Source organism: Doryrhamphus excisus, chromosome 4 (genome assembly GCF_030265055.1).
Source record: "Doryrhamphus excisus isolate RoL2022-K1 chromosome 4, RoL_Dexc_1.0, whole genome shotgun sequence".
NCBI lineage: Eukaryota > Metazoa > Chordata > Actinopteri > Syngnathiformes > Syngnathidae > Doryrhamphus > Doryrhamphus excisus.
The window spans coordinates 26,439,787-26,466,607 of record NC_080469.1 but is presented as its reverse complement, the minus strand read 5'-3'; the positions used below and the strand labels follow the sequence as shown (position 1 = coordinate 26,466,607).

Below are 26,821 nucleotides of genomic sequence, written 5' to 3'. Positions count from 1 at the left end.
GTGAAGACTTTCAGTGGAGACTAGGGGTGGGGGATGCAGACATTGAACACACTTGGTGCAACACAGAGCAACCAAGTGGTGACCAGACCAGATTTGACTAGTCGTGGGGGCTGTTAGAGTTGAAGCTTTAAAGCTTGTTCAACTCTTAAACGCAGTTTAAAGCTCTAAAGAGTTGCCCTGCACAGGTTGGGCACACAGTTTGCCCACCAGCCACCCTCCCAAGATCTGATTTGCCAGCTGCCGCAGTTGCCAACGCAAACCCGGGCCTGACGGCAGCTGGAAACCCGGACCTGACGGCAGCTGGAAACCCGGACCTGACGGCAGCTGGAAACCCGGACACGACTGCTCCACCAATAATACATGTTCTGCAGGCAATTCCAGTATTTGTAAGTCATTTTCTTTAAATAAGTCAACAATTCGTAAAAGCCAGGTTGATTAGTGTCATTATGTTATCTTTTTTCCTCCAGGAAGCATTAGAGCTGGACATCAGCAAAGCATGTGTAGTTTAATTGCCTGTTTGTCTGTATTCTTTCAGGATATCCGCACTGCTCTTTCTGCTGTGCCAGATGGCATGGCTATAGTTGAGAGCCTGGATAAGGAAAAGCTCATCACGATAAAGCAGAGGCGTGTCATGGTGCGGATTTTGGTGTCTCACCTGATGGAAAAGTGTGGGCAAACGTGAGTAACAATTTATAGGAGCTTTTTTTTTTTTAAGATTAGTGTACGCTCAGACTATGAAAGGTCATGATTTAGATCCCCAACCAAGTCATACCAAATAAAATGGTGACAGATATCTCCCTTCTCTGCTGTCAGAAACAGGGGTAGGATGAGGGGTAAGTCCCTGTGACATGTTGGCATATAGAGCTATGTCCAAGATTGTACTTGTTCTTAACCTGTCTGACGCAACATACACAGAGGATGGGCTACAGTGTGACGGTTTATCGTCTAATTATTCAATCTGTACGTGTTGGCCTTTTTCAGACCTTCCGCTGTGATCAAAATTGCCCTTGCTTCCGCCATGATTAATACGTTCCCCTGCTTAAAGGATGGCAGTGGCAGTGGTTTTGTGAGTACATTTTGTGAAGTAAAACTAAATGCTATCTAAAAAAGATTGAATGTATATGCAGAGTCTAGTCGACATTTTAGGCTCATGGACTTGCATGGTTATTTTTATATCTTGTCAGGATACATGGTATACCCAGGGCCGATACCACCACCCAGCTACGGGGTTCCTCGAAGAGAGACTCCGCAATATCAGAAAGCGGTTGAGGAGCTCAGGCGGGCCCAGGCAACAGCAGGAACGAGTGACTGTGCCAAGCAGGACAGTCATACCAGGTAATGCAATGTCGGTCCCTGATTTACCTCTGTTGCAGCATTGTCTGTCAGGTTCCGAATACCAAAGTATTCTGTATGGAGTCATATTTGTTACGCGGCCTACAATGCTGCATCTTCTGCAGTCTCTGCAGGATTCTGCTCTGGCTCTAGAGCTGGTATTCCATTAATTGTTTTTTCCTGTGAAACTGCTTCAATTGCTTCATCGATGTTTGCACATGTGTGCATCACTTCAAACCTATGGAACTCAGTCTTATCAGTGACATGAGGAAATAGTGGATGGCACACTGGGGTAGTAGCATGTAATAATTATTTGACTTTGATCTTTTGTATTTTACAGCAGCCACCATATCTGATGAGCGAGCTTTACAGTGTTCGGAATGGTTAAAGAACAACTCTCAGCCCCTCTCTCAGGTGGAGGCATATATGCGGGACACCTGCCAGTACAGGGCTGGATGGATACGTGCCGACCACTCCAAATCTATTCCTGAAATCCTGGGCGAGTTCCCCCGTCTGACTACTCCAGGCATGGTATGTCAAAATATATGTTGGCACCTGGTGCCTGTTTGGTACAGCAGAAATGTGCAGAAACTGAGCTACTGTTGTAAGTGTATGGGCCATGTCACTGCAAGTGAATTCAGTTTGGTAAATGGAAATCAGGCCCTTTTCTGGGTGGAGAGAGAATGGAAAACTGCCATTAATTGCCTAATCCGAATGTATACACAGGGCGTGCTATATAAAGCGCACTTCTTTTTCAAAGGAGTTAGTGCACATTCTTTTGCATCATCACTACTTGTGAATTTAACTACTTCCTTTTAACGTAGAATATTTGTGGTGCTTTGTGGAATCTTTGTGGAGCTCAGCCATCATAGGTCTTGTCAACTAGAAAAAAAATTATATCAATTTCTTAATTGTCCTGTATTTCAAATCACTTTTTGGTTCGGAAAAATGTACTTTTTAATTATGCAATAGAAATATGTGTGTTGGTATATTGCCTAATTGTTTATCAATTTGTGTCCTTCTTTTAGATCGCACAAGATTTTTCGATCCTCTATGGAGAGGCTGCACCTAAACTTTTTGAGACATGGGTTGCTCTTTACTCTGATAAGATCATTCGTCTTGCAAAATGCGAAAGAAAACTATCGGTGCCAGAGGAACAGCTCACCCATGGTAAAATATTTATTTTATAACATATTTGGTAAATGTTTTTATATGATGATTTTTGTGGGTACTCAGACACTTCACACAGGAACTTAACTAACAAAGCAAACATTCTAACAAGAAAGTCCAAGTTAGCAAACTGCAAAAGGCAAGGAGAGAGGGTGATGGCAAAGGAGGATTGTCAAATGCATGTTATCTTGATGGGATTTGAGTTTACTTGTGTATGAGGAGTCAGATTTATGGATGGCAATGGCAGAGTAGTTCAGTACAATTGAAATCTAACCATTACTAACTAAATTAACAGGGAAAGAAAACATTGGCTCATATTACTGGTAATGACAACCATAATTGTCCTACAGATTCCAGGGGAGAAGTCGCCCTGATGCTGCTGCCCATCCTGCTTCCTCCGCCTGTCTATAAAAAGGGCAGGAAATTGGTTCGGGCGAGCATACAGGAGTCAAAGAGGGCCTTTATTGATGTGAAGCCTGTAAGTAATTTACCTTTCAACAAAATTTAAATGTAAATGAATTGTGAAATTACTCCAGTTGTTCTTTTACACAGTTGTAAAGCAGGACTCTTTATGAGGAGCAACTTGAAAAGATTGTATTTCGTGGAATGTGTGACAACATAACATTTGGCTGTGTTTCTCATCTTCACCCCCAGAATACATTTTTGAGTGCCATTGATTAAGGGTGTCGTACTTCTCCCATAGAACACTACTAAATCGGCTATAATGGGGGTGGGAAGTGATTGAAATAGCTTCAGTAGAGAGCTGATGACAATTGCACTGCACTGATCTAAATACTTACGTTTTTTTCTTTTCTCATCGTAGGTTGGAACTAACATGGTGGAGTATTTGGAGCAGGCCGAATCGCTCAGGGCCTATCCATATGTGCTCCTGCTTAGTGATGGCATTTTGTGTTCCCAGGCATTTGCCATCATATCGGGCAAAGCCATTCCCTCAGATACAGCACTTGCTGCTGTCGACACTTGTTTCAAGAGCTTTTATATATTAGATTGTAATTATCCGAATGAGTGTGCGCCTACTTGGCAATTTTTACAGAGTACAGTTTTTGAACTTGAGGGAACTGTGTCCCCATCTGTCACTTTCTTAAAAACCCAATTGCTTTCCTGTCATTAGACTGCACCCGCCCTTTTTTCGCTCCTCTCCCTCTTGTTCTTCACCATCCCCTGTTCTTAATGTTATTTTTGTGTAAATAATTTGTTCATGTTCATGAAGGAAATATTGTGAATTATGTTCTGTAAATTTTACATTTTAATAAATATTTTTGTCACATTGGTGTCATTATCATTGTAATATATTATTAATAGTATTAGCATGCAATTAAAATATAGTACAATATATAAATATAAAAAAAATATATATATATATATATATATATATATATATATATATATAGTATATCGTCAACCCAACTTGTTAGGTTGAAATAACCCAGCAATATAGTAATTATGAACCCAGCGTTGGGTCATTTGAACAACCCAATGTACAACCCAATAGTTGGGTTAAGAGAACCAACCCAACTTGTTGGGTTAAAATAACCCAACGCGAGGTTGGTCCTATATTTAACCAGCGTTGGGTTGAAAAACAACCCAGATTGGGTTGTTTTAAACCCAGCATTTTTAAGAGTGTACCTGATAAGTTAATGAGTTAGAAACAAGTATACATGTAAACGTAAACATAAAAAAAAACTCTGCGGATGGGCACAATAACATATCGGGATACCCCAAGACTTGCACCCTCGTTGAACCCAATTAACATAAAAAGTTCCTTTATGTTAAGAAAAAAACATCTAAAGCATTACCTTCTTGATTTTGAACGTCACTTCGAATTGCTCTTCGGTTTCAAACCAAATAGTTTTTACGCATTTCTGAAACTGTGGCCCACTTCTCCGAGCAAGGGGCGTTGGGCCCTGCGAATCCATTCGCCACAAATGAATGTGTCACAGAAGCTTTGCCTCCGGCCCTTGCCCAAAGGTCTTTTTTTCTTTTTTGTCCTTTTCTATAGCGCCCCATTTTAAATGTTTAACGAGATGCACAAAATGAAATCTTTTGCTAATAAAATCGCCCCCTACAGGTTTTTGGTACGTGTAGAAAAACATTTCAAGAAACATGCATCTAATGAATAAGCTGTATGAAGGCAACCAAAAACACACTGAATAGCCTGAATCCAAGTTAAATCAGCAAGGTTAATGCCTGGGGTTGTGGGAATTCTATTTTTAAGTAAGTAATTAGTAGTGACATGTTCCTTCTGAAAAGTAACAGAATCAGTAACTAATGTACTATATAGTATATAAGTAAAGTAACTGCTTACTGGAGAAAGTACTTAATCCGCTACTATGTATACTAGTGTTATATGTTATGTACAATATGTATATGTAGGCCTATATCTATAGAATGAATCCTCTCAGGCCTGAAAGGTGACCCATTATGCTTTTTCCACTTTTCTGACCTATTTAGAATGTTATATTCTCGTCTTAAATGATCCCAAAGTTTCAGATAATGAGCTTTGTGTACTTCGAAGTGAATCCTGAAAGAAGTTTAGGATGGCTCAAAATGCTCAGTTGTAAAAGTCATGGTAAAACTGCCCCTTAGTGATGTCACAGAGGGGCGAACTTCCTTATATGGTTCATAGTTCAGCCGCACTTTGGCCGTGTGACCAATCGCAGCGTAGTGGGCATGCCTGGAGGCAGGCCGTAGGTGGAATAAATGACAACACCCCATTTGGGCAGGAAGCACAAATGACAGGTAATACAGATGGAATAGGTGCAGATTCTGCTAAATCTAAAAAGTTTTCTGTGCGGGTTATTGGATTATTGAGACCACAACTCAATATAAAGGGTTGCAAAATTAGTATAAACGGTCCCCTTTAAAGGGGAACTGCTTTTTTTTTATTTTACCCATCATTCACGATCCTTCACATCATTCACAATGTGAAACATGAACACATATTTCTTTCCCTTTTCTGTGCATTCTAACATGAGAAAATGAGTTAAAATGAGTTAGCTCACAACAGACATCATGGGAAATATCTATTTTGACCACAAAAAATGCCAACAATGTCCATTTACAGAACTGCCTAGTGTATTAACCAAGCCACAGCCATATTGTTGTTATGGCAGTTAAAATGTAAAACAATATTTATCTTGGGGACGAACACGGCGTGTCACTAATCGCTGGTCTCAGCATAATTCACAGACAAAAGAGTGGATACTTGGCTCTAAGTTCCACTACAAAGACTCAACAAGATGCTCGTTTTCCAGCAGCATTTGCCTGAGGACTGGAGCACACGTCTTGTGCTGGAAGACACAGCCATCCCACAGAGAGTAGACATTGGAAGTTTTGTCGCTGTATGTATGCCGCCTCATATCTAATGCGCTTAGAAACAAAGTTTGGGTTGTGTTTTAAATCATCAAAATATGGAAAGATACAGCAACTATTATATGTCATCATTAGTGTACGTGTTATTGTATGATCACAGCATGGATATCAAACCATGCAACTTTGTTAGAGGTTTCTTAAGAGGGCTTCACAGGCCAAATAGGTGTATCCCAATGACGTGTCATGAGCTGTGTCGTCGCTCTGCTGCCACCTGCTGCCTTTTTCTTACAGTGCATCCTGATGGGCAGCAGGCTGGTCTTTTCTGCACACACCTGAGGCCACTTATCCCCTGGACTACTTAAGCTGCACTCAGAGACCAGCACACCACCAGATTGTTCCTCAAGCTTCTTTTATGACAACCTGTTGCACACCTCCTGTCCACTTGGCCTCGTGTGTGGACTCGCAGGCCCCTTGTTTTCGGGCTTTTAATCTTAGTGTCGTGAGTACTCGCCAACTGTTTTATGCCGTGGTATTTTACGTTACCTGTAGTGGCTATTTGTCCTTCACTAAAATAATAAACGTAACTTATAATCAAACGGCCACTGATGCACCATGGGTTTTGTTTTACGCAGGCAAAAGAGTCATTGTCCAAACAATCCTGTTCCATTTCTTCTTTCCTTTTATTACCAAGCAAGCAAACAAATAAAAAAGGAACAAGGGCCTTTTCCTGTTGCCTCTCTTGCGCTGGTACAAAAACCATAGGCCCACCCCGGTGCATGCTGGTCCTGTGAGCACTGCCTACCTAAATATATTGCAGGTGCCCAGGGTGTTATCCAATGAAATAAACCCAGAAATTAACTACTAATTAACCCCAACAAAATATGATAGATAAACAAATAAATAAATAACTAACAAGAAAATATTATCAAGTAATCCAAACAAAACAACAACAACAAAAAAATAAATCAACAGATATCAGAAACCTAGGAACACACTAATAAATAGCTCCTACATTACCCTTACCCAGTTTTTACCCGCAGACTTTCTGTCAGCTCTGTTTTTTGTTCTTGTGCCTTGTGTCCTGCTTTTTGCCTGTGAGCCCTTTTGCTGAAGTGTTTTTGTTTTTTTGTATTTAGCATTGGACAGTGTTCTCAGCTATACTTTTTGCTTACCCTTTTGGTGTTTGTTTGCCCTTCCCCTGTAAGGGCACCTTCTCTTTAGTAAGCATTTTTGGCCCACATTTTACATCTCCATTTTGGGTTTTAAAACAGCTCACTAGTTCAAACATGACATCCTTTTTTTATATCAACTTATCTCATGGAGTAATACATAGAAAAAGGAAAGAAATGTGTTCATGGTTCACATCAGGATTGTGAATGGGCCAAATTCCCCCCAAAGTGCTGCCCCCCTTTAAAGTGTTATCACAAGTCTTGTTGTTGTTGTTTGCAGAACTCTGCTGCTGCTTCTTGGCTTCGGTTACAGCCACCAGCACCCAGGAGGTATGTGAGCATCCTACAGGCCAGCGACAGTCTATTAGTTTGTGGCTGGAGCAGGGTCTGAGAACGGAAACCGCTCAATGTGACGACTCTCATAAAAGGAGAAACACCTGGAGGATTGATGCATAAAAAAGCTTAATGTTGAAATGGTAACAGCCTTATTAAAATGAATGGAGGAAATACATTCAGGTTTCACAAAGGTTGTCAAGATTAACCAAATGAACTCACTCAACACTTCTCTTTGTCAGTCGCCCTCCTGCAGCAGGACTGGTATGTCATGTGAAGGAGCATCTGTCATCACCATGGTTACCACGCTGCCCGCACCAGACTCTGCTGCATATACAGTGTAGAAATGCCTGGAGAAATTGGAGTTAATTTATCAATAAAATACCTCTACTACTAACAAGATTATTTGATGTGGAAAACAGCCATGTTACCATCACTCAGGTGAGAAAGGTAGTTGAGCTATTAACGCTGCTAGCCCAGACTGTATTGGAGCAAAGTAAGAAACACTAACTTTGGTCCTACACAGTACATCCCTGATCCCTCTGCTTCACCGCACAGGCCACTGGCAATCTAACAACTAGCTTACCAACTCCAGTCACAAATCATCACCTAACTGCCGTACCGCTCTGAGCTTTTTTACTTTTGCACTCTACAGTCTGGTCAGGTCAGCTGATCAGTTGCTCCTGAGGAAGCCTAAAACAAAGCGGAAGCTCAGGGGGGGATCGTGCCTTTGCTGTTGCAACCCTAAAACTTTGGACTAATCTGCCACAGTGTATCAAACAGGCCTCCTCTCCGTCTGTTTTTCAATCTTAAGACCCACCTCTTCTCCATGGGTTTTAACACTTAGTCGGAGGCTGACTTTTGACTGTTTTGGGGGTGGGGGTTATTTTTTATGACTTTGATCGTACTGTATTATCTTATTTTATTTTATGGATTTTATATTTTTATGCTTTATTTTTTTTAGATTTTATTTGATCTTATATTACTCTAATTTACCAGACTGACATTTTCATTGTCCTTATTGTGCTTGTGCAGCACTTTGGAAACCTTGTGTTTGTTTAATTCTGCTACATAAACAAAATGGATTGACTTGGACATTGCATGGGTTATGATCCTCCAATTACACGCCTGCCTCAGTATCAACTTGAAGAAAACTAAAAAGATAGTTGCAGATTTCAGGAGGACCATAAAAAGGGAGTGTATGGTACCAGCATGGGAGTATGAAAGATTCAAAGTGATTTGGAGGTCAAGGGTCATATGACCTGGCGCTATTTATAATAGTTCATATAAAAAATATCACATGCAATCTTATGAAAGTCAAGTAGAAAAGCAAAAAGATGAGTATGGTAGTAGCAGACAATTCCTATTGATACAAGGCAGTTTGGAGGTCAAAGGTCACATGACCTGGAAGCTACTGGTAATGATTTGTAAAAAATTCATATTTAATTCTATCAAAGTTGAGTAGCAAAGCAAAAGGCGTGTATAGTACTGGCAGACAAGTCCCACTGATACAAAGTAGTTTGGAGGTCAAAGGTCACATGACGTGAAAGCTATTCATAATATTTTATTTCAAAAAATTATATAAAATCCCAGCAAAGTTGAGTAGCAAAGCAATAAGGCGTGTATGATACTAGCAGACAAGTCCTACTGATACAAAGTGGTTTGGAGGTCAAAGGTCACATGACCTGGAAGCTATTGGTAATGATTTGTGTAAAAAATTCATATAAAATCCTAGCAAAGCTAAGTAGAAAAGTAAAAAGGCATGTATGGTACTAGCAGACAATTCCTACTGATACAAGATGGTTTGGAGGTCAAAGGTCACATGACCTGGAAGCTATTGGTAATGATTTGTGTAAAAAATTCATATATAATCCTAGCAAAGTTGAGTAGCAAAGCAAAAAGGCGCGTATAGTACTGGCAGACAAGTCCCACTGATACAAAGTAGTTTGGAGGTCAAAGGTCACATGACCTGGAAGCTATTCATAATATTTTATTTCAAAAAATTATATAAAATCCCAGCAAAGTTGAGTAGCAAAGCAATAAGGCGTGTATGATACTAGCAGACAAGTCCTACTGATACAAAGTGGTTTGGAGGTCAAAGGTCACATGACCTGGAAGCTATTGGTAATGGTATTTAAATTGGTTATTTCCCTTCGTCATGGAACATCGTAGAACTAATGTACAGAAAATAACATGAAAATTCATACATGAAATTCATATGGCAGTTAAACATCAGCGGCACTGTCGCACCAAAGTTAATACCAAATATAAATAGCACTCACCACTTTAGCCTGCTTCTCAATCAATGGCGGAGTCACGACTCTACAAAACTCTGCTCTTAACAGTGTCTAGACATTTTATAGTGGCATTTACATCTCTTGAGCAGTTGTCCTTCTTATACCTCTCTCAAAATGCACGAGCGCCACCTAATGGCCGTAACGGTCCTTAACTTAAGGAAGTAGTTCATAGCACTGAACTTCCTTGGTTGTTAGTGGTATATAGTGTCGTGAAATCTCAACCTCAGACAGATTAAGGAGGTCTTGGAGCCATGCTTCCCAGTGCGGTCTGAGGTGATCAGGAAGTGGCTCATCCCATCCTACCTTGTCTTGACACATCCGTTGTAAAATCTGCTTACCTTTCAAGATGACCGGTGCCACAAATCCAAGAGGATCAAAAATTGAGGCAACTGTCGACAATACTCCTCTTCTAGTAAAGGCATGATCCTTTATCCTCACTCTAAACTGGAACATATCGGAGCAAATGCACCACTGGACCCCAAGAACCCGTTCCATTCTTTGTTCTCCCAGGGCCAGGTCCAGATCAGCTGCACCTTCTGCCTGTTCTTGCTTTGGGATTGTGTCAAGCAAATTCCGATTGTTGGTGAGGAATTTGTGCAAGTGGAGCTTACCAACACTGCACAGTTCTCTTGCCTCTTTGACAAGCTGGATGGCTTCTGCTTCACTGTCCAAACTTGACGACATAAAAGTCGTGTTTTATAAACCGCACTGTGGCTTCACTAAAGTTTCCTGCTCCTTCTGCAGCCAGGTGCTTGAGCCCAAAGTTTGCGCATCCGGGTGATAATGCAGCTCCAAACAAGTGAACTTTCATGCGGAACACTGACACTGGAGCTTTTATATTTCCCTGTTCCCACCACAGGAATCGGAGGTAGTCTTGGTCTCTTGGTGCAACATGAAATTGATGGAACATCCGCTCCACATCACACATGAGGGCTACTTGTCCTTTGCGGAAGCGAGACAAGACCCCTACATGGGTATTGGTAAGATCTGGTCCAGTAAGTAGATGCTCATTCAGCGATGTATTCTGAAACTTAGCTGAGCAATCAAATACAACGCGAATCTTCCCTGGCTTGTGTGGGTGGTAAACCCCATGGTGAGGGATATACCATGTACCATAATGCTTGTGGTATACGTCATCTTTCCTAAAACGTTTTTCCAGACACCTGAGTCGATGTTCTGCACATACATACTTTGTTGTTTGGCAGCTTGGGCCTCTCTTCCTTGAAAGGTAATGGCATTTCGTAATGTCCATTTGGCTTATGCTTGATGCCTTCTCTCATTGTCGTCAAAAACTCAATATCTTCTTGTGATATTAGAACATTTCACTGAACCTTTCAGTAAAGTCTGACTCAAATACTTTAAGTATTTCCGCTGGAGTGATAATTTCTTTAACCTGAGTTCTACAGACAAACTGAACCTCAGACTTGATCTCCAAAGATGGCTTGATAGCTGGAACTAGCTTTGCAGTTGTACATGTAGGTATATGAGATCTATTAGCTGGTATGTAACTGCTGGTGTAGGTTGTTGGGAGTTTTATTTTTGTGTCCGAGCCGATGCCTCTTACTTGTAGTCCTTGCACCCTTTCGCTCTTCACCACCTTTGTTTTTGATGTTATTGTGGATAATTTAAGTTTTACTGGCTCTTTCTTGATGCACAACATTTCAGCTACATTTTGCAAAATGAAAGTTGTGTCACTTTGACTGTCCAGTAAAGCATACACTAGAACTTCCTTGCCTGGTTCAGTTGACGTGGAAACATAGACTGGAACAATAGATGAAGTATGAGTTCCCTTTTCCTCTTGAACAACTCTGTTGGATGTAACTTGCTGCATTTCTATGGATTCAGACTGCTGTTTTTTCTCTCCTTTGTTTTCGTCTGTAGTGGTTTCATTTGTTGCTTGCCTTTTACTTCGTCCTTGTTCTTGAGCTCTCTTCTCACGGTCTTGATGAAGGCATGTGGGGTGACGTTTTCCACATAAGTCACACACACTCCTGGATGTACAGGCTTTGGAGTTATGATCATTCTTGAGACAACCAAAACATAACTTCTCCTGTTGTACAAACTTGAGTCTTTCTTCAACTGTTTTTTCCATAATTTGGCGGCACTTGTGGACAGTATGTCCCCGCTTCTTACAGAAAAGGCATGTGATGTTTGTTCTCTCACTTGCGCTAGTTGTGAAAGTCTTAGCACTTAAGTTTTGATTTCTTTGAAACTTGGACTGTTCTCGTTCTGTTGGCTTTGTTCTTTCTTGGTCAGTTGGCTTCATTACATTTAGTGATGTAATAGGATTGCATGCGATTCGAGCCTCCATGTTGAGAAATTGCACAAAATATCTGAAACATTTTGTGTTCGTCTTGATAAATTGTAACTTCTCTGTTCCAACGCGAGCTCAACCAATCTGGTAGTTTGGCAATAATCCTTTGGTTTTCTACACAGTCGTTTAGTGTTTGTAGGCCTTGAACATATGGCATAGCTGATTCCACACTGTTTAGAAAATCAACAAACTCGCGAAGATTGTCGCTGTCTTTGGGGCTAATTTTGTGCCATGCATATATCTTCTCACGGTATGCTTTGGCAACAATGAATGGATTACCAAATCTGTCTTCAAGTATGCCCCAGGCAGCATGATAAGCCGTTTCTGTTCCTGCAAGGAAATGGCCTTCAATAGCTCTCTTAGCAGTTCCTCCAACATACTTGTGAAGAAAGAACAGTTTTTCTCGAGTTGGAAAGTTTTTACGATCAATCAGAGCACAGAAAGACAGCTGCAGTCACATACCGGGTGACTTAAAAAAGAAACAGTCAGTTCATCTCTGCACGGTTCAGAGGCAATTAACCTGCAATTCTGGATTCCTAGACCATCCAAGAGCTTCTTTTTACCCTCCATATCCTTCATTGTGACTTCGTATCTATTTCTTCCTTTAAATCTGCATCCTGTCATGGTTCCACAGTTTAGAACAATTCCCTTGTCCAGTGGTGCAATGGCCCCCTCACCCACAACTTCCACTGCCACAGCTAATTGCCTAGGATAGGCAGCAGCCTTGTCTGATGGCTCCCTGGCTACCAGCTTGACTTGTGCTTGTTTAAAACAAAAAGTGCCCCTCCCCCCACCAGCCACAAATTTGGGGGGTGGGGGAGGACAGGGAGGGGGGAGCGGGCCCACTCCCTGAACATTCACAAAAGAGAATTTTTAAGAAAAAAAAAACACTTTAAATAGAAAAGAAAAAACGGAATATATCTAAAAAAATATCTCTCTGTGATCTACTCTGCAACTGCTCTCACCGTTTTTTTTCAGGGTAGTATAGCCGTAAGGTGCCAGGTCAACTGAAAAGATCCTATTTGAAGGTGATGCAGGCTAGACTCCAGAAAAAAAGTGTCAAACAGCGCCCTCTGCTGTCAGGCAAGAGCAGAAACCATAAAAAGCTTACAGCACCTGGTATTCCCAGGCGGTCTCCCATCCAAGTACTAACCAGGCCGGCCCCTGCTTAGCGCCTGAGATCGGACGTTTTTTTATTTTTTTATTATAGAACTTACAACAGTACATCACAGATCTGCGTTTTTTTTAAATTATTATTTAAAATAAAATAATAATAAAAAAAACGCATATATATATATATATATATATGATATATATGATTTTTTTTAAATAATAATTTAAAAAAAACGCAGATCTGTGATGTACTGTTGTAAGTTCTATAATAAAAAAATAAAAAAACGTCCATCTCAGATCTCATATATATATATATATGTATATATATATATATATATATATATATATATATATATATATATATATATATATATATATATATATATGTATATTTTTAATTGTTCTCATTAGTATTATCACTATTATTTTCGATTACTATTATAATGTTTATTTTCCCTGTCCTCTCTCTAGCCTATAAGTTGAACATTATTTTGCCATTGTCTGCTACTGAGATTAGGCTGCTCCCTTCTGTAAAAGAGTTCTCGAAGCTTTCTTGGTTGGCGGCCCGGCATATCGACATGGCCTTCTTTACATTAGCCTCAAAGTATGTCCATACGGGTATCTTCTTTTTTTCAAACTTTGTGAGGTTCCGTCTCAGCCATATGGCGTACCTCGCATGGCTCAGCATAAAGTTCCATAGGAATGGAATGGCCTTTATTGTCATTATACAAGATGTACAACGAAATTGGAGAGCTTCTCCTTCCAGTGAAGTAGTCAAGTTTAAAGAAACAAAAAAGTATGTAAAGTAGAGAAAAAAAGACTATTTAACAAGATATATACAAGATATCCAAAATATACACATAGTATTGCACAGGAGCATATGCAGGAGCAGATATATTAATTTTAGTGCAATGATCAATGGGTCATAGTGCAAATAATGTCTGGTGTATACAGATGAGTAAAGTCACATATGAGTGTATTGTAATGGTTGTTAAATAAATAAATATGATTGAGATAGTAACAGAGGCAGTGATGGAAAATATTGCACATTTGTACGTTGTATGTCTGAGTTCAGGGTGGTGATGGCTCTTGGGAAGAAGCTGTTTCTCAGTCTGCTTGTTTTTGCCTTGATGCACCTGTAGCGTCTGCCGGAGGGCAGCAGGTCAAACAGCTGAGCACCGGGATGTAAATTGTCCTTGATGATGTTGCGAGCTCTGCTGAGGCACCGGGTGGAGTAGATGTCCATCAGGGAGGGGAGAGGGCAGCCGATGATGCGCTGTGCTGCCGCGACTGTCCTCTGAAGCCTCCCTCTGTCCGACTCAGTCAGCTTCCGTACCGGTGGAAACGCAGTAGGTCAGCAGGCTCTGGATGGACGAGTGGTAGAAGGCCAGTAGCAGCTCCCTGTTCGGGTTGTTCCTCCTGAGGACTCTCAGGAAGTGTAGACACTGCTGGGCCTTCTTTATGACAGCTGTGATGTTGTCTGTCCAGGAGAGGTCGCCGGAGATCTGGACTCCCAGGAACCTGAATGTGTGGACCCTTTCCACACACTCGCCATTGATGTAGAGGGGGGGGCGGGTCACTTCTGTTCCTTCTGAAGTCCACGATGATCTCCATTTGTTTTGTGCGTGTTCAGGGCTAGGTTGTTGTCGGAGCACCAAGTCGTCAGCCTCTGGACCTCCTCCCTGTAAGCTGCCTCGTCTCCCTGTGAGATCAGTCCGACCACTGTGGTGTCGTCAGCAAACTTGACGATGATGTTGCTCTCATGGGCCGGACTGCAGTCGTGTGTGTAGAGGCAGTACAGGAGGGGGTTCAGCACGCAGCCCTGTGGTGATCCGGTGCTCAGACTGCGGGTGGAGGAAAGGTGGGGGCCGAGTCTCACAGTCTGGGGTCTGTTTGTTAGGAAGTCCTTGATCCATCTGCATGTGAGGGGAGGGAGGCCTAGGGTGTCCAGTTTTGTAGTTAGGATGTCCGGGATGATGGTGTTGAAGGCCGAGCTGTAATCCACAAAGAGCATCCTGGCATAGCTGTGCTGTTGTTCCAGGTGGTTCAGCACCGCGTGCAGGGCTATGGCGATGGCGTCCTCTGTGGATCTGTTCGCCCGGTATGCAAACTGGTGGGGGTCGAGTGGGGGGGGGGGGGGGGGGGAACAGCCTTTTATGTGCTGGAGGACCAGTCTCTCAAAGCACTTCATGATTATGGGTGTGAGGGCAACAGGGCGATAGTCACTGAGGCTGGATGCGGGTGACTTTTTCGGGATGGGGATGATTGTGGCGGATTTCAGCAGGTGGGGATGACTGCTTGGGCCAGGGAGAGGTTGAAAATCCTGCAGAAGACTCCGGACTGGTGTGCACATGCTCGGAGAACCTTTCCAGGTACGCTGTCAGGGCCCGGGGCCTTCCTGGGGTCCACTGCTTGGAGCACACACCTCACGTCATGCTCTCTTACAGTTAATGGGGGGGGGGGGGGGGTCGTCGTGGGGCCGGGAGGAGCTGGGGGCAGGGCTGGAGAAGATGAGTGTGGCTGTGGTGTTTCAATGCGGGCAAAGAAACTGTTGAGTTCCTCTGCCAGAGACACGCTCAGGTCTCCTGACATCACATCACGTCCTCTGAAGTTAGTGATGCTCTGCAGTCCCTGCCACACCTCTCGTGCTGGAGAGGTGGGACTCTATCCTCCTGTTGTAGTCCGCTTTGGCTGTTTTTATTCCTCTTCTCAGGTCAGCTCGAGCCGTACTGTACAGAGCTCTGTCGCCTGACCTGAAGGCAGAGTCGCGGGCTTTGGGGAGGGAGCGGACCTGGCTGGTCATCCAGGGTTTCTGGTTTGGAAAAATCCGGATGACTTTGTCCACAGACACAGTTCCCATACAAAACTTGATATAGTCTAGTACTGTCACTGTGTATGTTTCCAGGTCCTGATGTTGAAATAGGTCCCAGTCTGTGTGTTGGAGGCAGTCCTGAAGTTCACTGAGTGCATTTTCCGGCAATGTGGTGATGATCTTTTTGGTGGGTCTGGATCTGCGTCTGAGGGGGGTGTATGCAGGAGTGAGCAGCAGGGAGAGATGGTCTGACTGTCCGAGGTGGGGGAGTGGTGTTGCTCTGTAGCCGTGCTTTATGTTTGAGCAAACATGATCAAGAGTGTTTGCTCCTCGCGTTGGACACTTGACATGCTGATGAAACTTCGGGAGTACAGTCTTTAAATTGGCCTTATTAAAGTCCCCGGCTATAATATAAACGCCATCAGGGTGGGCCCGCTGATGTTCATTGATGACGTTCAACAGGAGAGAGAGTGCTGTGCTAGCGTTAGCATCTGGTGGGATGTAAACAGCGGTGACGATCACAACAGTTAGCTCCCTCGGGAGAAAATACTGCCGGCATCTTACGGACATGTACTCAATGTCAGGGGAGCAGTGAGTCTCTATGATCTTGCTGTTGTTGCACCAATCCTCATGCACGTAAATAAAGACCCCCCCACCTCTGCTCTTACCGGAGTCCTCTGTTCGATCCCAGCGGTGTAGAGAGCGGCCGGCTAGCTGCACGCTAGCATCGGGGATCGTCGGTTTGAGCCAGGTCTCCGTGATGATTAGAACACAACAGTCACGAATGTAGCGGTTTCCCTCAAGCTGTAACTCCAGGTCGTCCTTTTTGTGGGTAATGGATCTGGCGTTGGTGAGGTACAGGCTGGGCAGGGGTGGCTTATGTGGGTTGTTTCGTAGCCGTAGCAGTAGGCCGGACCTGCGACCCCGCTTCTGCTTGTGCTCCCGACGCCGCCTGCGCCTCTTTCCAGACCCGACAACAATCCACGGAGCGCCCATTGGTCTCGCTAGTTCGTCTGGGATGTTGTGTCGACGATGAAAGTCTCTGCAAACTGCCAGTTTGTGTCGGTAGCCGATGTCCACAAGGTCCTGTCGGGTGTAATGGTGTAATGCCGATGTATACGTGGATAGAGTCCATAGACAAACACACATAAAATAAGCAAAAAAAGCACTGAAAGGGAGAGCCGTGAGCCGCTGCGTCTGTGCGCGCCGCCATCTTTGATGTGGTGTCAATTGGCCAAAGTGGACCATGAACAATTTTATGGTAGCTGGAGACTTCAACCAATGAAATCCATCCATTTTCTGCACCGCTTATTCTCATCAACGGACTGTATTCCCCACCCGTTACCAGCATGGGGACATTCCAACCCAAGATGACAACATACTGGACCAGGGACACAGCAACTTATGTGGCACAGACCCAGTGTCACACTGCCCTTCTCTTAGCCCAGACTGAGAGCCACTTTAGCAGCTGAAATATCTCAGGTGGGAGGGCGTTATACTGAAGATCTGAAGGTCCCTGGTTCAAGCACGGTTTTCAGCATAATCCTGATTTGCATTGTGACTTGGCAAATAGTTTGGAAAAAGGACCTTAACTTCAAAATCCCGCCCATCCAGCCAACCTTGAGTTCACTGAGACATTAAGGTGAGCCTGAGGTTGGCTCAGGTGCTTTCTTCACAGCTGGCTTTTAAACCTTTCAAGCCTCATTTCCAATTGTGATTTCTTGTTTTGTTGAGAAAAAGCCCATTATTTCTGGAACATGTTATATGAACTACAATTTTCCCTACAAAGGAGAAATATTTGTCAATTTGGACAATTGTCATTCTGCCCCCACTTTGGACACATCGTCGTGATTCATTGTTTGGCAACTGCTTTGTGACCTCGCCAGTCCTCTTCACAGCCCATTCCCCATTGATCCCCATTCACATGTAAAAGATCCCCGGTTCGAAACTGGGTGGAAACAATGCCGTTCAATTCCTACTTTTACAAAAACATGGGAACAAGGACATGTGCTTGATCTCTGAAGGTGTATACACAAGCATCTGTCCCCAGTTTGGACACACAATCCATATTTCCCAGATGACTGATTGGGTGCATCACTGGCCTGCATGGAGGGGCTGTGGTGTCATTGCGTGTGTGGCTAAGCGAGCGGGGTAGGTAGTTTGCTGACAACGCCACCTGGGGACTTTCACCCCAGGATGTAACAGGTTTGATCAATCACAAACTCTACATTAATCCCCAAAATCCCACAGAACAAGATTGTGATTTACAATGATAAAAGTAGTTATTTTATTAAACGATTATCTTAAAATGAGTGACAAACCATGAATAATACAAATAAAGTGGTGATGGGAGGAGTCAAAAAGAAAAGAGGCCTGGGCTGGGGCTTACCACGACAGCGGTAACATAATGGGAGGGATCCAAACCACACTGCATCCGTGACTCAGTAAACCAAAAGTGGGAAAAAAGGGAACCAACAGGCTGCCGCTCTGGACCCTCAGCACCTGCCAACGAAAAAGAACATCCTTAAAAGCATAAAAGCAAGGCAACCCTCACACACACTTCAGTAATTAAAAGTCAATTTCAAACCAGCTGATGCCGGGGCTTGCCCCTAGGGTCATGGTTGGCGCTACCTCCCTGGGTCTGTCCTGGGTCGCGGGCACCAACGTGCCCTTGGGGGGGCGTTCACTGGCCTCCAGGCAGCGGGGTCCGCGCTGCTGGTGGCCTGAAGTCTACGGTGGTGGCTTGGGGTTGCTGTGCTGTGGTGGCCTGATCCTGCTCATGGGGACGGGGGCCTGGGTGGCGTGTGGGGATGGGGGACATGCTCCTTGGAGTGGGGCCTGCTGGGGGGACGGTGCTCTTCTGGGCGTTTGGGTGTCTGCTGCCACTGGTCCTATGCTCTGCTGCATCGCTGTCCCTGTCTTTGCCCATCCCCAGTCTTGCCTTGGGGCTCGTCAGGGATGGTTCTCTGGTACGTGGATGGAGCGCTGCTGGTTCTGGGGACGGGGGGGAGGTCGGCCCTCCCGGTGGATGGTGGGGTCCGTCGGTGGCCTTGCGCTGGTCTTAACTCCTCGGCTCTGGTGCTTGGCCTCCCCATGACTTGGAGCTATGGCTCTCCCTCACGGGGGTAAGCTGCCCGGCGGGTGTCGGCCGGCGCGGTGGAGCGCCTTACCACTCGCCTTACCACTCGCCTTACCACTCGCCTGCACGCCCCCTCCGCTTGCTCATGTGCGGGCCTCCTTCCCTCGCCCGCTCCTTTGTCTGCCACACTGCCGTAGCCCCGATGCCGTGGTCGAGGGGAGTCTGGGGGTGCTATCCCTTGGCGGTCCGTACCTCCCTGGGCTCAGGGCCTGGTTGTGGGTCTGGGACCCCTGGGTCCCCCGCCCTGTGATGCCCCGGACGCCCAACCTGGGGACGTCCACAGTGTGTGCTTGCGTGTGTCTGAGATTATTTTATGTATTTATTGTTTTAAATACTTAGATAAATAATGATTAGTTTTATTATAATTATGTATATATATATATGTGTGGGTGTGCGTGTGTGTATATGGCTATATAGATATACGGGGGGCCTTGCGGGGGTCTGGCGCAAAGGCGTTCCATCTCTACCGCCCGGTCCTCCATGGGGCAGTGTGCCCGGGCCTCTTCTGTCCTGGCCGGGGCGGTCCTGTGTTGGTAGTCAGGCCTGGGGTTACCTGGGGCGGGCCGGGTTCTGCTTCCTGGGGGTGTGTGGGGGGCGGGGGGCGGCGCCTCCGGCCGTGGATGGGCTCCCTCCCGGTTGGCGGGGGCGCCCCTGTGCCCACAGGTGTGTGGCCCTCGATGCCCTTCTGCCCTAGTGGGGTATGGTCTCCCGCTGGTCTCGGGGGTGCGGATCTCCTCCGGCCTGCTGGCGCCCTGTTGCCGGTTGGGATTGCTCCTCCATGGCCTCTTGCTGGTCTCTTCAGGGAGATGCTTCGGGGGCGGGTCTTGGGGAGTCGGCCTTGGCTTTGCTCACACCCACGGGGCCGGAGGATCTCTGGCGGTGGGGGCTTGACCTGGCTGCGCGGGGCGGGGTTTGCTGGGTGGTAGAAGGCAGTCTCTCTCCTTTTGTCATTCTCAGTGACAATTACACATTCACACACTCGCATTCACATACACAAGCACACTTACGGACACATATATGAATATATACACAGAAGTACACACCTCCATATGGACACTCACAGCACATGGGTGCTTCTCTACACAATCTACCATCTTATCCCTGATGTCTATATGCTATTGGTATGCTATTATTACAGTAAAAATGATGTCAAGCAGTGAGATTTTAATTACTGTAACTGTATGGCTGTAATTGTGTTCACTATCATGGTTCATGTCTTCATTGTTACTATTGCTACTGGTAAGTTGGACTGTTTCACTTCACTGATATCATCTCTATTGTGACCCTTAGCCATCATTGACATTTAACTGTTCTGTTTGTCACTGTTGTTGTTATGGGAATTCTTGTTGCTGCTGTTTTTGTCTCTCTCTCTCTACTGCCCCCCCCCCCCCGCCCACCACACCCCACCCCACCTTCTCTTCTTCTTTTCTGTGTTTCTTCTTGCTCCGGTCCGGTCGCTCCAAATGCGCATAACAAAAACATCAAATAACAGCAAAAAAAATTTCATGGTACAGGAAAGTTGTAGCCAACACCTTTCCTGACACAGAGCAACTCTGTTTAGCATGTAAGGGCATTTAGATCAACAATACTATCTGCCCCAATGGCTGGACGGGACAAAAAAAAAAAAAGTCAATTTCAAGAGGGGTTCTGTCAAAGAGGGATTCAGGTAACCCTCTATGGGCTCACACTGACACTGTTGTTCAGGCTGTATTGCCACTGCTTCAGCCGCGGTGGGTGGGGATGACTGGAGGAGGAAGAAGAAGTGGAATGAAAGAGGCAGGTCCCGGGATTGACATTTCCAAGATCGAATGAGGTCTTAAACTGCCCACATGGACAAGCCAAATATCAGCAAAGGTTGAGCCAGTCACCTGAAGGTTAGATTTTTGATCTGAGTGTCCCGGATTCAAGTCCCTGTTCAGGTGACCAGTGACAGGGTCTCAGGTCCACTTGCAAACGCCTCCTTTTTGCCCTCAAAATACAAGGGCAACAGGACAATCCCTTGGTTCCACCAAGACTTGAACTTAGACCACTGGATTCAAAGTCCGGGGTGCTAACCATTACACCACGGAACCTGCAAGGGTACAGACAGCGCCGGGCCCTGAAGTACATCCTGTCAGGTTACATTAACGTTGATATAACTTCACTGATGGTGGTGTTCTGGGAATTGTGTTGAAAAGTAGTTCGGGGGAGGGAGGGCTTGTCCGAGAATTGAACTCGGGACCTCTTGCACCCTAAGCAAGAATCATACCACTAGACCAACAAGCCCCTGCTTGGGCAAATACTTACCTCTCCCCGGTCAGTTGGCGGCCATGATGCGGGTGTTTTCGCAGTTGACTGGGTTGTGCGCTGTTGGTTATGGGGACCGGGGGGGTTATGAGGGGTGGGGTGTTGTGGACGAGGGCTTTTTTGTTCCTTCACGGTCCGCATTCTCTGCACTCGTGATGTAAAATTTTGGGTAGAGGATAATAGGGTCCACTGCCACCTTTGATCTGCTCCTTGCAGTCTTGGTGACCAAGAGGTTTGTTGCCGCTCTCCGCTTTGACGTGCTGTTTTCTTTACCTTTCCCCGGTCTTTCGGCAGTCTTGTCGAGGGTGTTTCACCGGTGGGTGGGGTGATGTTGGTTATGGAGACCAGCGGGTTGTCGCCGTGGGCTTTTGTTGTTCCTGGAGCACATAAAGATGGATGGTCAGTATAGGGGTTGAACCCGTGACCTTGGCGTTATTAGCACCACGCTCTGACCAACTGAGCTAACCAACCACAGGACACCTTTGCATCAAATGTTTCCAGCTCAAATCACCTAACTCATCCTTAACAGAACGCATTCTCTGTGCTCGTGGTCGAATTTTTGCTTCTCGGACAACGGGGTCATCTGCCCCCATTGATCATGCAGTCACGGTGGGCGAGAGGTTTGCCGCTGCTCTGCTTTGCCATGCTGTTTTCTTTACCTTTCCCCGGTCGGTTGGCAGCCTTGATGGGGGTGTTTCGCAGTTGACTGGGTTGTGCGCTGTTGGTTATGGGGCCTGGGGGGTTTTGGGCTTTTGTCGCCGCCATGCTGTTTTCCTTGTGGTGGTGTACTGTTAGTTGTTGTCAACGGGGGCTTTTGTCGTTTCTTCACGGTCCGCATTCTCTGCACTCGTGGTCTGAAGAGGACAATGGGGTCCACTGCCCCCATTGATCTGCTCCTTGAGTCTTGGTGACCAAGAGGTTTTTTGCCGCTCTGCTTTGACATGCTGTTTTCTTTACCTTTCCCCGGCCTTGTCGAGGGTGGGTGGTGTGATGTCGGTTATGGGGGCCGGTAAGTTTCCGCCCTGGGCTTTTGTTGTTCCTGGAGCACATAAAGAAGAGTGGCTAGTATGGGGGTTGAACCCGTGACCTTGGCGTTATTAGCACCACGCTCTGACCAACTGAGCTTACCGGCCACTGGACACCATTGCAATATTTTATGTTTTTTTTAATTTTATGTACCCCGAAGCAGACTCAATCGGTACGCTGGGGTCTGAGGGCGATAAGTGGGTACCTGGTGGACACCTTGTTTGTGCTCTTGACAGGTATTTCGGGACAGTTTAACAATTGGCTTTTGATGGTGGAACAAGCTAAAACAAGGAAAACAAATTTTTTAGCGCGCCTGGGAGTGGGCTCCTTATTGCAAATAGTTCCCGCTGTGATTTCCGCCGAGTGTCCCTGATGAATACATCCACTGCTCCAGAAGCAGCCTCGGCTAATTGTCGGCCATTCGCCATAGCGCACCCCGAGGTTACAGAGGTCAAAGGTAAGCCCATATTCAGCAGCACACTGGCGAAAGGTAAATTTATGTGCATTACCGTTTCCACAGGTGCCCGATTGGTACAACCCGGCATTAATATCTCTTGGTGTAATTCTACTTTACAGATGGATGCCTTCTTCCGGCCGATACTCAGGGCTGACCTCTGGTGGTGGTGCGGTGGCACACGGTGCAAACGTCTCCTTTTTGCCCTCAAAATACAAGGGCAACAGGACAATCCCTTGCTTCCACCAAGACTTGAACTTAGACCACTGGATTCAAAGTCCGGGGTGCTAACCATTACACCACGGAACCTGCAAGGGTACAGACAGCGCCGGGCCCTGAAGTACATCCTGTCAGATTACATTAGCGTTGATATAACTTCACTGAGGGTAATTTCTCTACGCCTTCGGGCTGGGGAAAAGGTCCTAACTGTCATTTGTGCGTACGTGCCAAACGGCAGTGCGGAGTACCCGGTCTTTTTGGAGTCCTGGTGACTCCGTCGTTCTACTGGGAGACTTCAACGTCCATGTGGGCAATGACAGTGTGACCTGGAGGGGCGTGATTGGGAGAAACGGCCTCCCTGATCTGAGCCCGGGCAGTGTGATGTTATTAGACTTCTGTGCGAACCACAGTTTGTCCATAACTAACACCATGTTCGAACATAGGGATGTCCATAAGTGCACTTGGCACCAGGACACCCTTGGCTGCAGGTCTATGATCGACTTTGCAGTTGTGTCGTCAGACCTGCGTCCGCATGTTCTGATCAGGCGGGTGAAGAGAGGGGCTGAGCTGTCAACTGACCAGATTAAGGTTCCTTACGCTCAGGAGGCACTGGTTGAAATCCCACAGCTGGCATTTTCCTGGTCAGCTCCATTATCCACGACTGGAATGATTTGGCAGCAAAAGACTGTCAGATTGTACAAGACACCTGAACATCTTGAGAAGAAGATTAAGAGAGGTTTTGTTCTAATGAGAAGGGTTTGTTTGTTGACATTGTGACATACAAAAGAGGAACTCCCCGTCGGGGAATCGAACCCCGGTCTCCCGCGCGGCTGGCGGGGATAGTTCAGCTGAAACGAGCTAAATTTTCCCCATTCATTTCCAATGAGAGAGAAAGGCCACTATGAATGTAATATACTTTTGTCCATGAGTGGCGCTGTGGCCGCTTCTGCTACACCCACCCACCACATCCATCCTGAACTTCAGGTAGAAATTAACTCTATTAAGTGTCATTATTTCATATGTTATTTGTGTTTCTCAGAGATTGCTGCGCACCGTTCAGGGTTGCAGAGTCTTCTGCGGAGAAACACCTCAACTGGGATGCATGGCAAACAACTGACACAATTGTTACTGAGGCCACATCTGTGTGCCTCAGAATATCACCCGTTATACGGCACCTTCGCACAGTTCCTGTCGGCTGCCTTCTCTGTGGTGGACCAGGAAGACCTGCAGAGGCTCCAGGATGCATACGTCTTCTGTGGCATCCAGCCTGCAAATCCCACCAAGCAGCATATCGTGAGCACTGCAGGATAAAGATTCCTCCGCCCGGGACGCTTATTCAGAGAGTGGAAGGGGTGTTGAAGCACTTTCACCTGACCACAGATCCGAATGGCATCCCTCTTTATAAGCCCTCCATGCTAAAGAGATTGAGGATCCAACGAGTCCACATTCTGCGCGGTTGCCTCAGTGATCCTGAGGTGGAAGGGGGCATACTGTACCGCCGTGGAGGAACGATACAGTTAAACCAGGTGCCAGGTGAGCGTGCAGCAGTCCCCGTCTGGATCCCCATCAGAGGCACGTCGCAGCAGGAGGGCTACCACTTTCACCAGGCCAAATGGGTGACCGGCACGCAGGTCTCCCCAGAGCTGTTCCAGGCCCAGGCCATGACAGGAGTGTGTCGCTGGAACTATCAGCGTCTGCTGGACCTGAAACTGCCAGGCGTTTCTCTCCCGCCTGTTTTCAACCCTGCACTGATATGCTCCCTGAATGCTGTTTCCAGACGGGTCTTTGGCGAAGAAAAGTACCCTGCTCTTCGTCTGGCAGCTGAAGACACCGGGGAGAGGTTTGGCCTGGAGTACAGGGAGCCAGAATGTTGTCCGGTCCCTTTAGACTGGGACAAACATATAACCAAGAAGGACCCCGGCCACGCCACAAGTGCTCCTTCTCCAGGCATCCTGCCTGATCAGGGAGCAGACCCAGTGCAGCCTTCCTCCACACCTCCCACCAGGCTTTTCAGCTTTGTTCACCCTCTTCAAACTGCTACTGTGACTACGTCTAGTCGTGTGGCCCCTATCCCAGCATCTGACTTGGACAATAAAGCTTCTGTTACTGAGCTTCAGCCACAGCCAGGTAAAAACCTAATCATGTGTCCCCTTGTTCTAATAGTGTTGCATCTTGTTTGAACCAAATAACAAATGTGTATCGCTTGGTTTTCTTTGCCTAGAGCCCACAAGAAGATTACCCATCCAATGTTCTCCGACTGCTGCCCGCACTGGACCAGTGAAGACTGGAGGGAGAGTATTTGTGTTGGACCACAAGCGCTGGCCGTCTCCAAAGAAGTCGGCAATTGACGAGCTCCTTAATAAACACCGCGGGCACGAGGACATGATCAAGCTTGTGGTTCGGGAGTATGGCACTCTTGTCCAGCAAAGACCCCAACAGCATGCTGCATCCAACATCAAAATTGCATATTCCCAAATACATAATACACAACAGTAAATTTCTCAATACATCATCTTCACTAAATACCAGCCCAGAGAAGCTGCAACATACACAGCAGCTTTGGCAGTTGCTAAGCACTACCTCTGCTGTGCCTGTCGTGACACTGCCTGCAGCTATGGTCATTCCACCATCACCACCACCACCACCATCACCACCACCACCACCACCTGCTCATACCCCATTGGAGCAGGAGCAACCACCTCCCGTGTCAAAAAAACTCAAACAAAAACATGTCTGTGCTGTTGTCAACCAAAATCAAAATATCAAGGGGATGGGACATCAATACATGACTTTTATCAGCGGGGCCCTGTCAGATACTTTTATTGCCCCACAAAAGTTTTCCAAAAATATGGTGCAGAAAGTCTGACAAACCCCAAGATGCCATTTCAAGAGTTCAGTCAAACAGACTTCTTCCAGCGAGAGCTCGATGATACAAGAAAGAGGGTGGAGGGGAAAAAAGCAGAAGAAGAGGAAGGGGGAGGAATCTCCTCCACCCCCTGTCCGAAAGTGCCGGTTCTGCAGGATGCAGCTAAAGCAGGATCCGAACAGCCCCCACATCCACACTGGCTTTCCAGGGCAAGCAGGGAAGTACATCTACTGCCCTGCCAAAGTCTTCTCTATCTATAGAGAGAACGGGATGGAAAGAGAGATGAGCTGGAGGGGGTTCCAGGCCTCTCCTTTTTATGAAAAGGAGAAACAACGGCAGCAAAATAAATGAACATTTTTTTTATTATTCATAGCTTGTGATTAGTATTCATTTTTTATTTCTGAGAGTGTTTTTGAGTGTGGCATGGCAACCTGATGAATAAATATTCTTTGTTACATTGCATTGATTTTGTGTTTTATTTCAAGCACTGGTATCAATATAAGCCTGATAGGAATAGTGTGTAATCATATAGGGATTAATTGGAAAAAATATATATTGTGGAGAAGAAAATGGTGACTTGACTGATGCTTAGACGGGATTCGGACACCTGACTTCATTTCTCCAAAGTCTCTCTGCTTGTCTGACATCTGTCTCGCATCCTGATTGGCTGGCAGCAAATGTCAACAACACAAGCGCGGCACGCGCTTGGCAAGTGAGAATTCTACCACTGAACCACCAATGTCACGTGGGGACACACTGTAAGAGAACAAAATTCAACTGTCAAGTGGATGAGCCTCTGCAAAGTGGCGCTGAATGACAAAACATCACAATGTCATACTCTTTGGATTCAAGCACCTTCTGGCGTAATGGGATCCACAACAATCACGTCAGCTGTGGATGCAACGTCAATTCGTTCTTGAAGGGCAAGTGACAAAAAGAAGTACATGGTTCACAAATC

General features: G+C 45.7%; 3 protein-coding genes and 2 non-coding genes across 14 annotated transcripts in view; 2 read left to right on the top strand and 3 right to left on the bottom strand.

Moving 5' to 3' along the window:
- The first annotated feature begins 35 nt into the window (after positions 1-35).
- LOC131127533 (uncharacterized) lies at positions 36-3,790 on the top strand. Its single transcript, XM_058069499.1, has 8 exons — positions 36-386; positions 536-678; positions 982-1,066; positions 1,185-1,335; positions 1,673-1,863; positions 2,361-2,502; positions 2,853-2,980; positions 3,326-3,790. The coding sequence occupies exons 2-8, from the start codon at positions 572-574 to the stop codon at positions 3,632-3,634; spliced, it is 1,113 nt and encodes a 370-aa protein (XP_057925482.1). The 5' UTR covers positions 36-386; positions 536-571; the 3' UTR covers positions 3,635-3,790.
- A 166-nt stretch (positions 3,791-3,956) lies between these two features.
- The window catches only part of LOC131127531 (mucin-7-like), a 48,495-nt gene continuing 25,630 nt past the window's right edge, over positions 3,957-26,821 (bottom strand). For 3 of the 10 annotated variants that reach the window (XM_058069488.1, XM_058069489.1, XM_058069490.1), the window contains one exon: positions 15,668-21,675. In XM_058069488.1, coding sequence (XP_057925471.1) covers positions 15,673-17,169 — 1,497 coding nt within the window. In that variant the 5' untranslated portion in view covers positions 17,170-21,675 and the 3' untranslated portion in view covers positions 15,668-15,672. Of the gene's footprint in view, positions 7,688-7,768; positions 21,676-26,821 lie in introns of those variants that run through there. The other 7 variants (XM_058069487.1, XM_058069492.1, XM_058069494.1 and 4 more) reach the window with 5 other exon arrangements.
- trnaq-uug (transfer RNA glutamine (anticodon UUG)) lies at positions 21,013-21,084 on the bottom strand. Its single transcript has one exon. It is a non-coding gene; the product is annotated as a tRNA-Gln (tRNA).
- Positions 21,206-21,277, bottom strand: trnap-agg (transfer RNA proline (anticodon AGG)). Its single transcript has one exon. It is a non-coding gene; the product is annotated as a tRNA-Pro (tRNA).
- Positions 23,021-25,846, top strand: LOC131127532 (uncharacterized). The gene is made up of 2 exons (XM_058069498.1): positions 23,021-25,124; positions 25,219-25,846. Exons 1-2 carry the CDS (start codon positions 24,017-24,019, stop codon positions 25,491-25,493), a joined length of 1,383 nt encoding a protein of 460 aa, XP_057925481.1. The 5' UTR covers positions 23,021-24,016; the 3' UTR covers positions 25,494-25,846.

Coding starts and splice junctions, on each gene's coding strand:
- LOC131127533 (XM_058069499.1), top strand. CDS start 572: ATGGCTATAGTTGAGAGCCTGGATAAGGAAAAGCTCATCACGATAAAG. Junction 1,336..1,672: donor AAGCAGGACAGTCATACCAG/GTAATGCAATGT, acceptor TGTATTTTACAG/CAGCCACCATATCTGATGAG. Junction 2,981..3,325: donor CCTTTATTGATGTGAAGCCT/GTAAGTAATTTA, acceptor TTCTCATCGTAG/GTTGGAACTAACATGGTGGA.
- LOC131127532 (XM_058069498.1), top strand. CDS start 24,017: ATGTTATTTGTGTTTCTCAGAGATTGCTGCGCACCGTTCAGGGTTGCA. Junction 25,125..25,218: donor TGAGCTTCAGCCACAGCCAG/GTAAAAACCTAA, acceptor TTCTTTGCCTAG/AGCCCACAAGAAGATTACCC.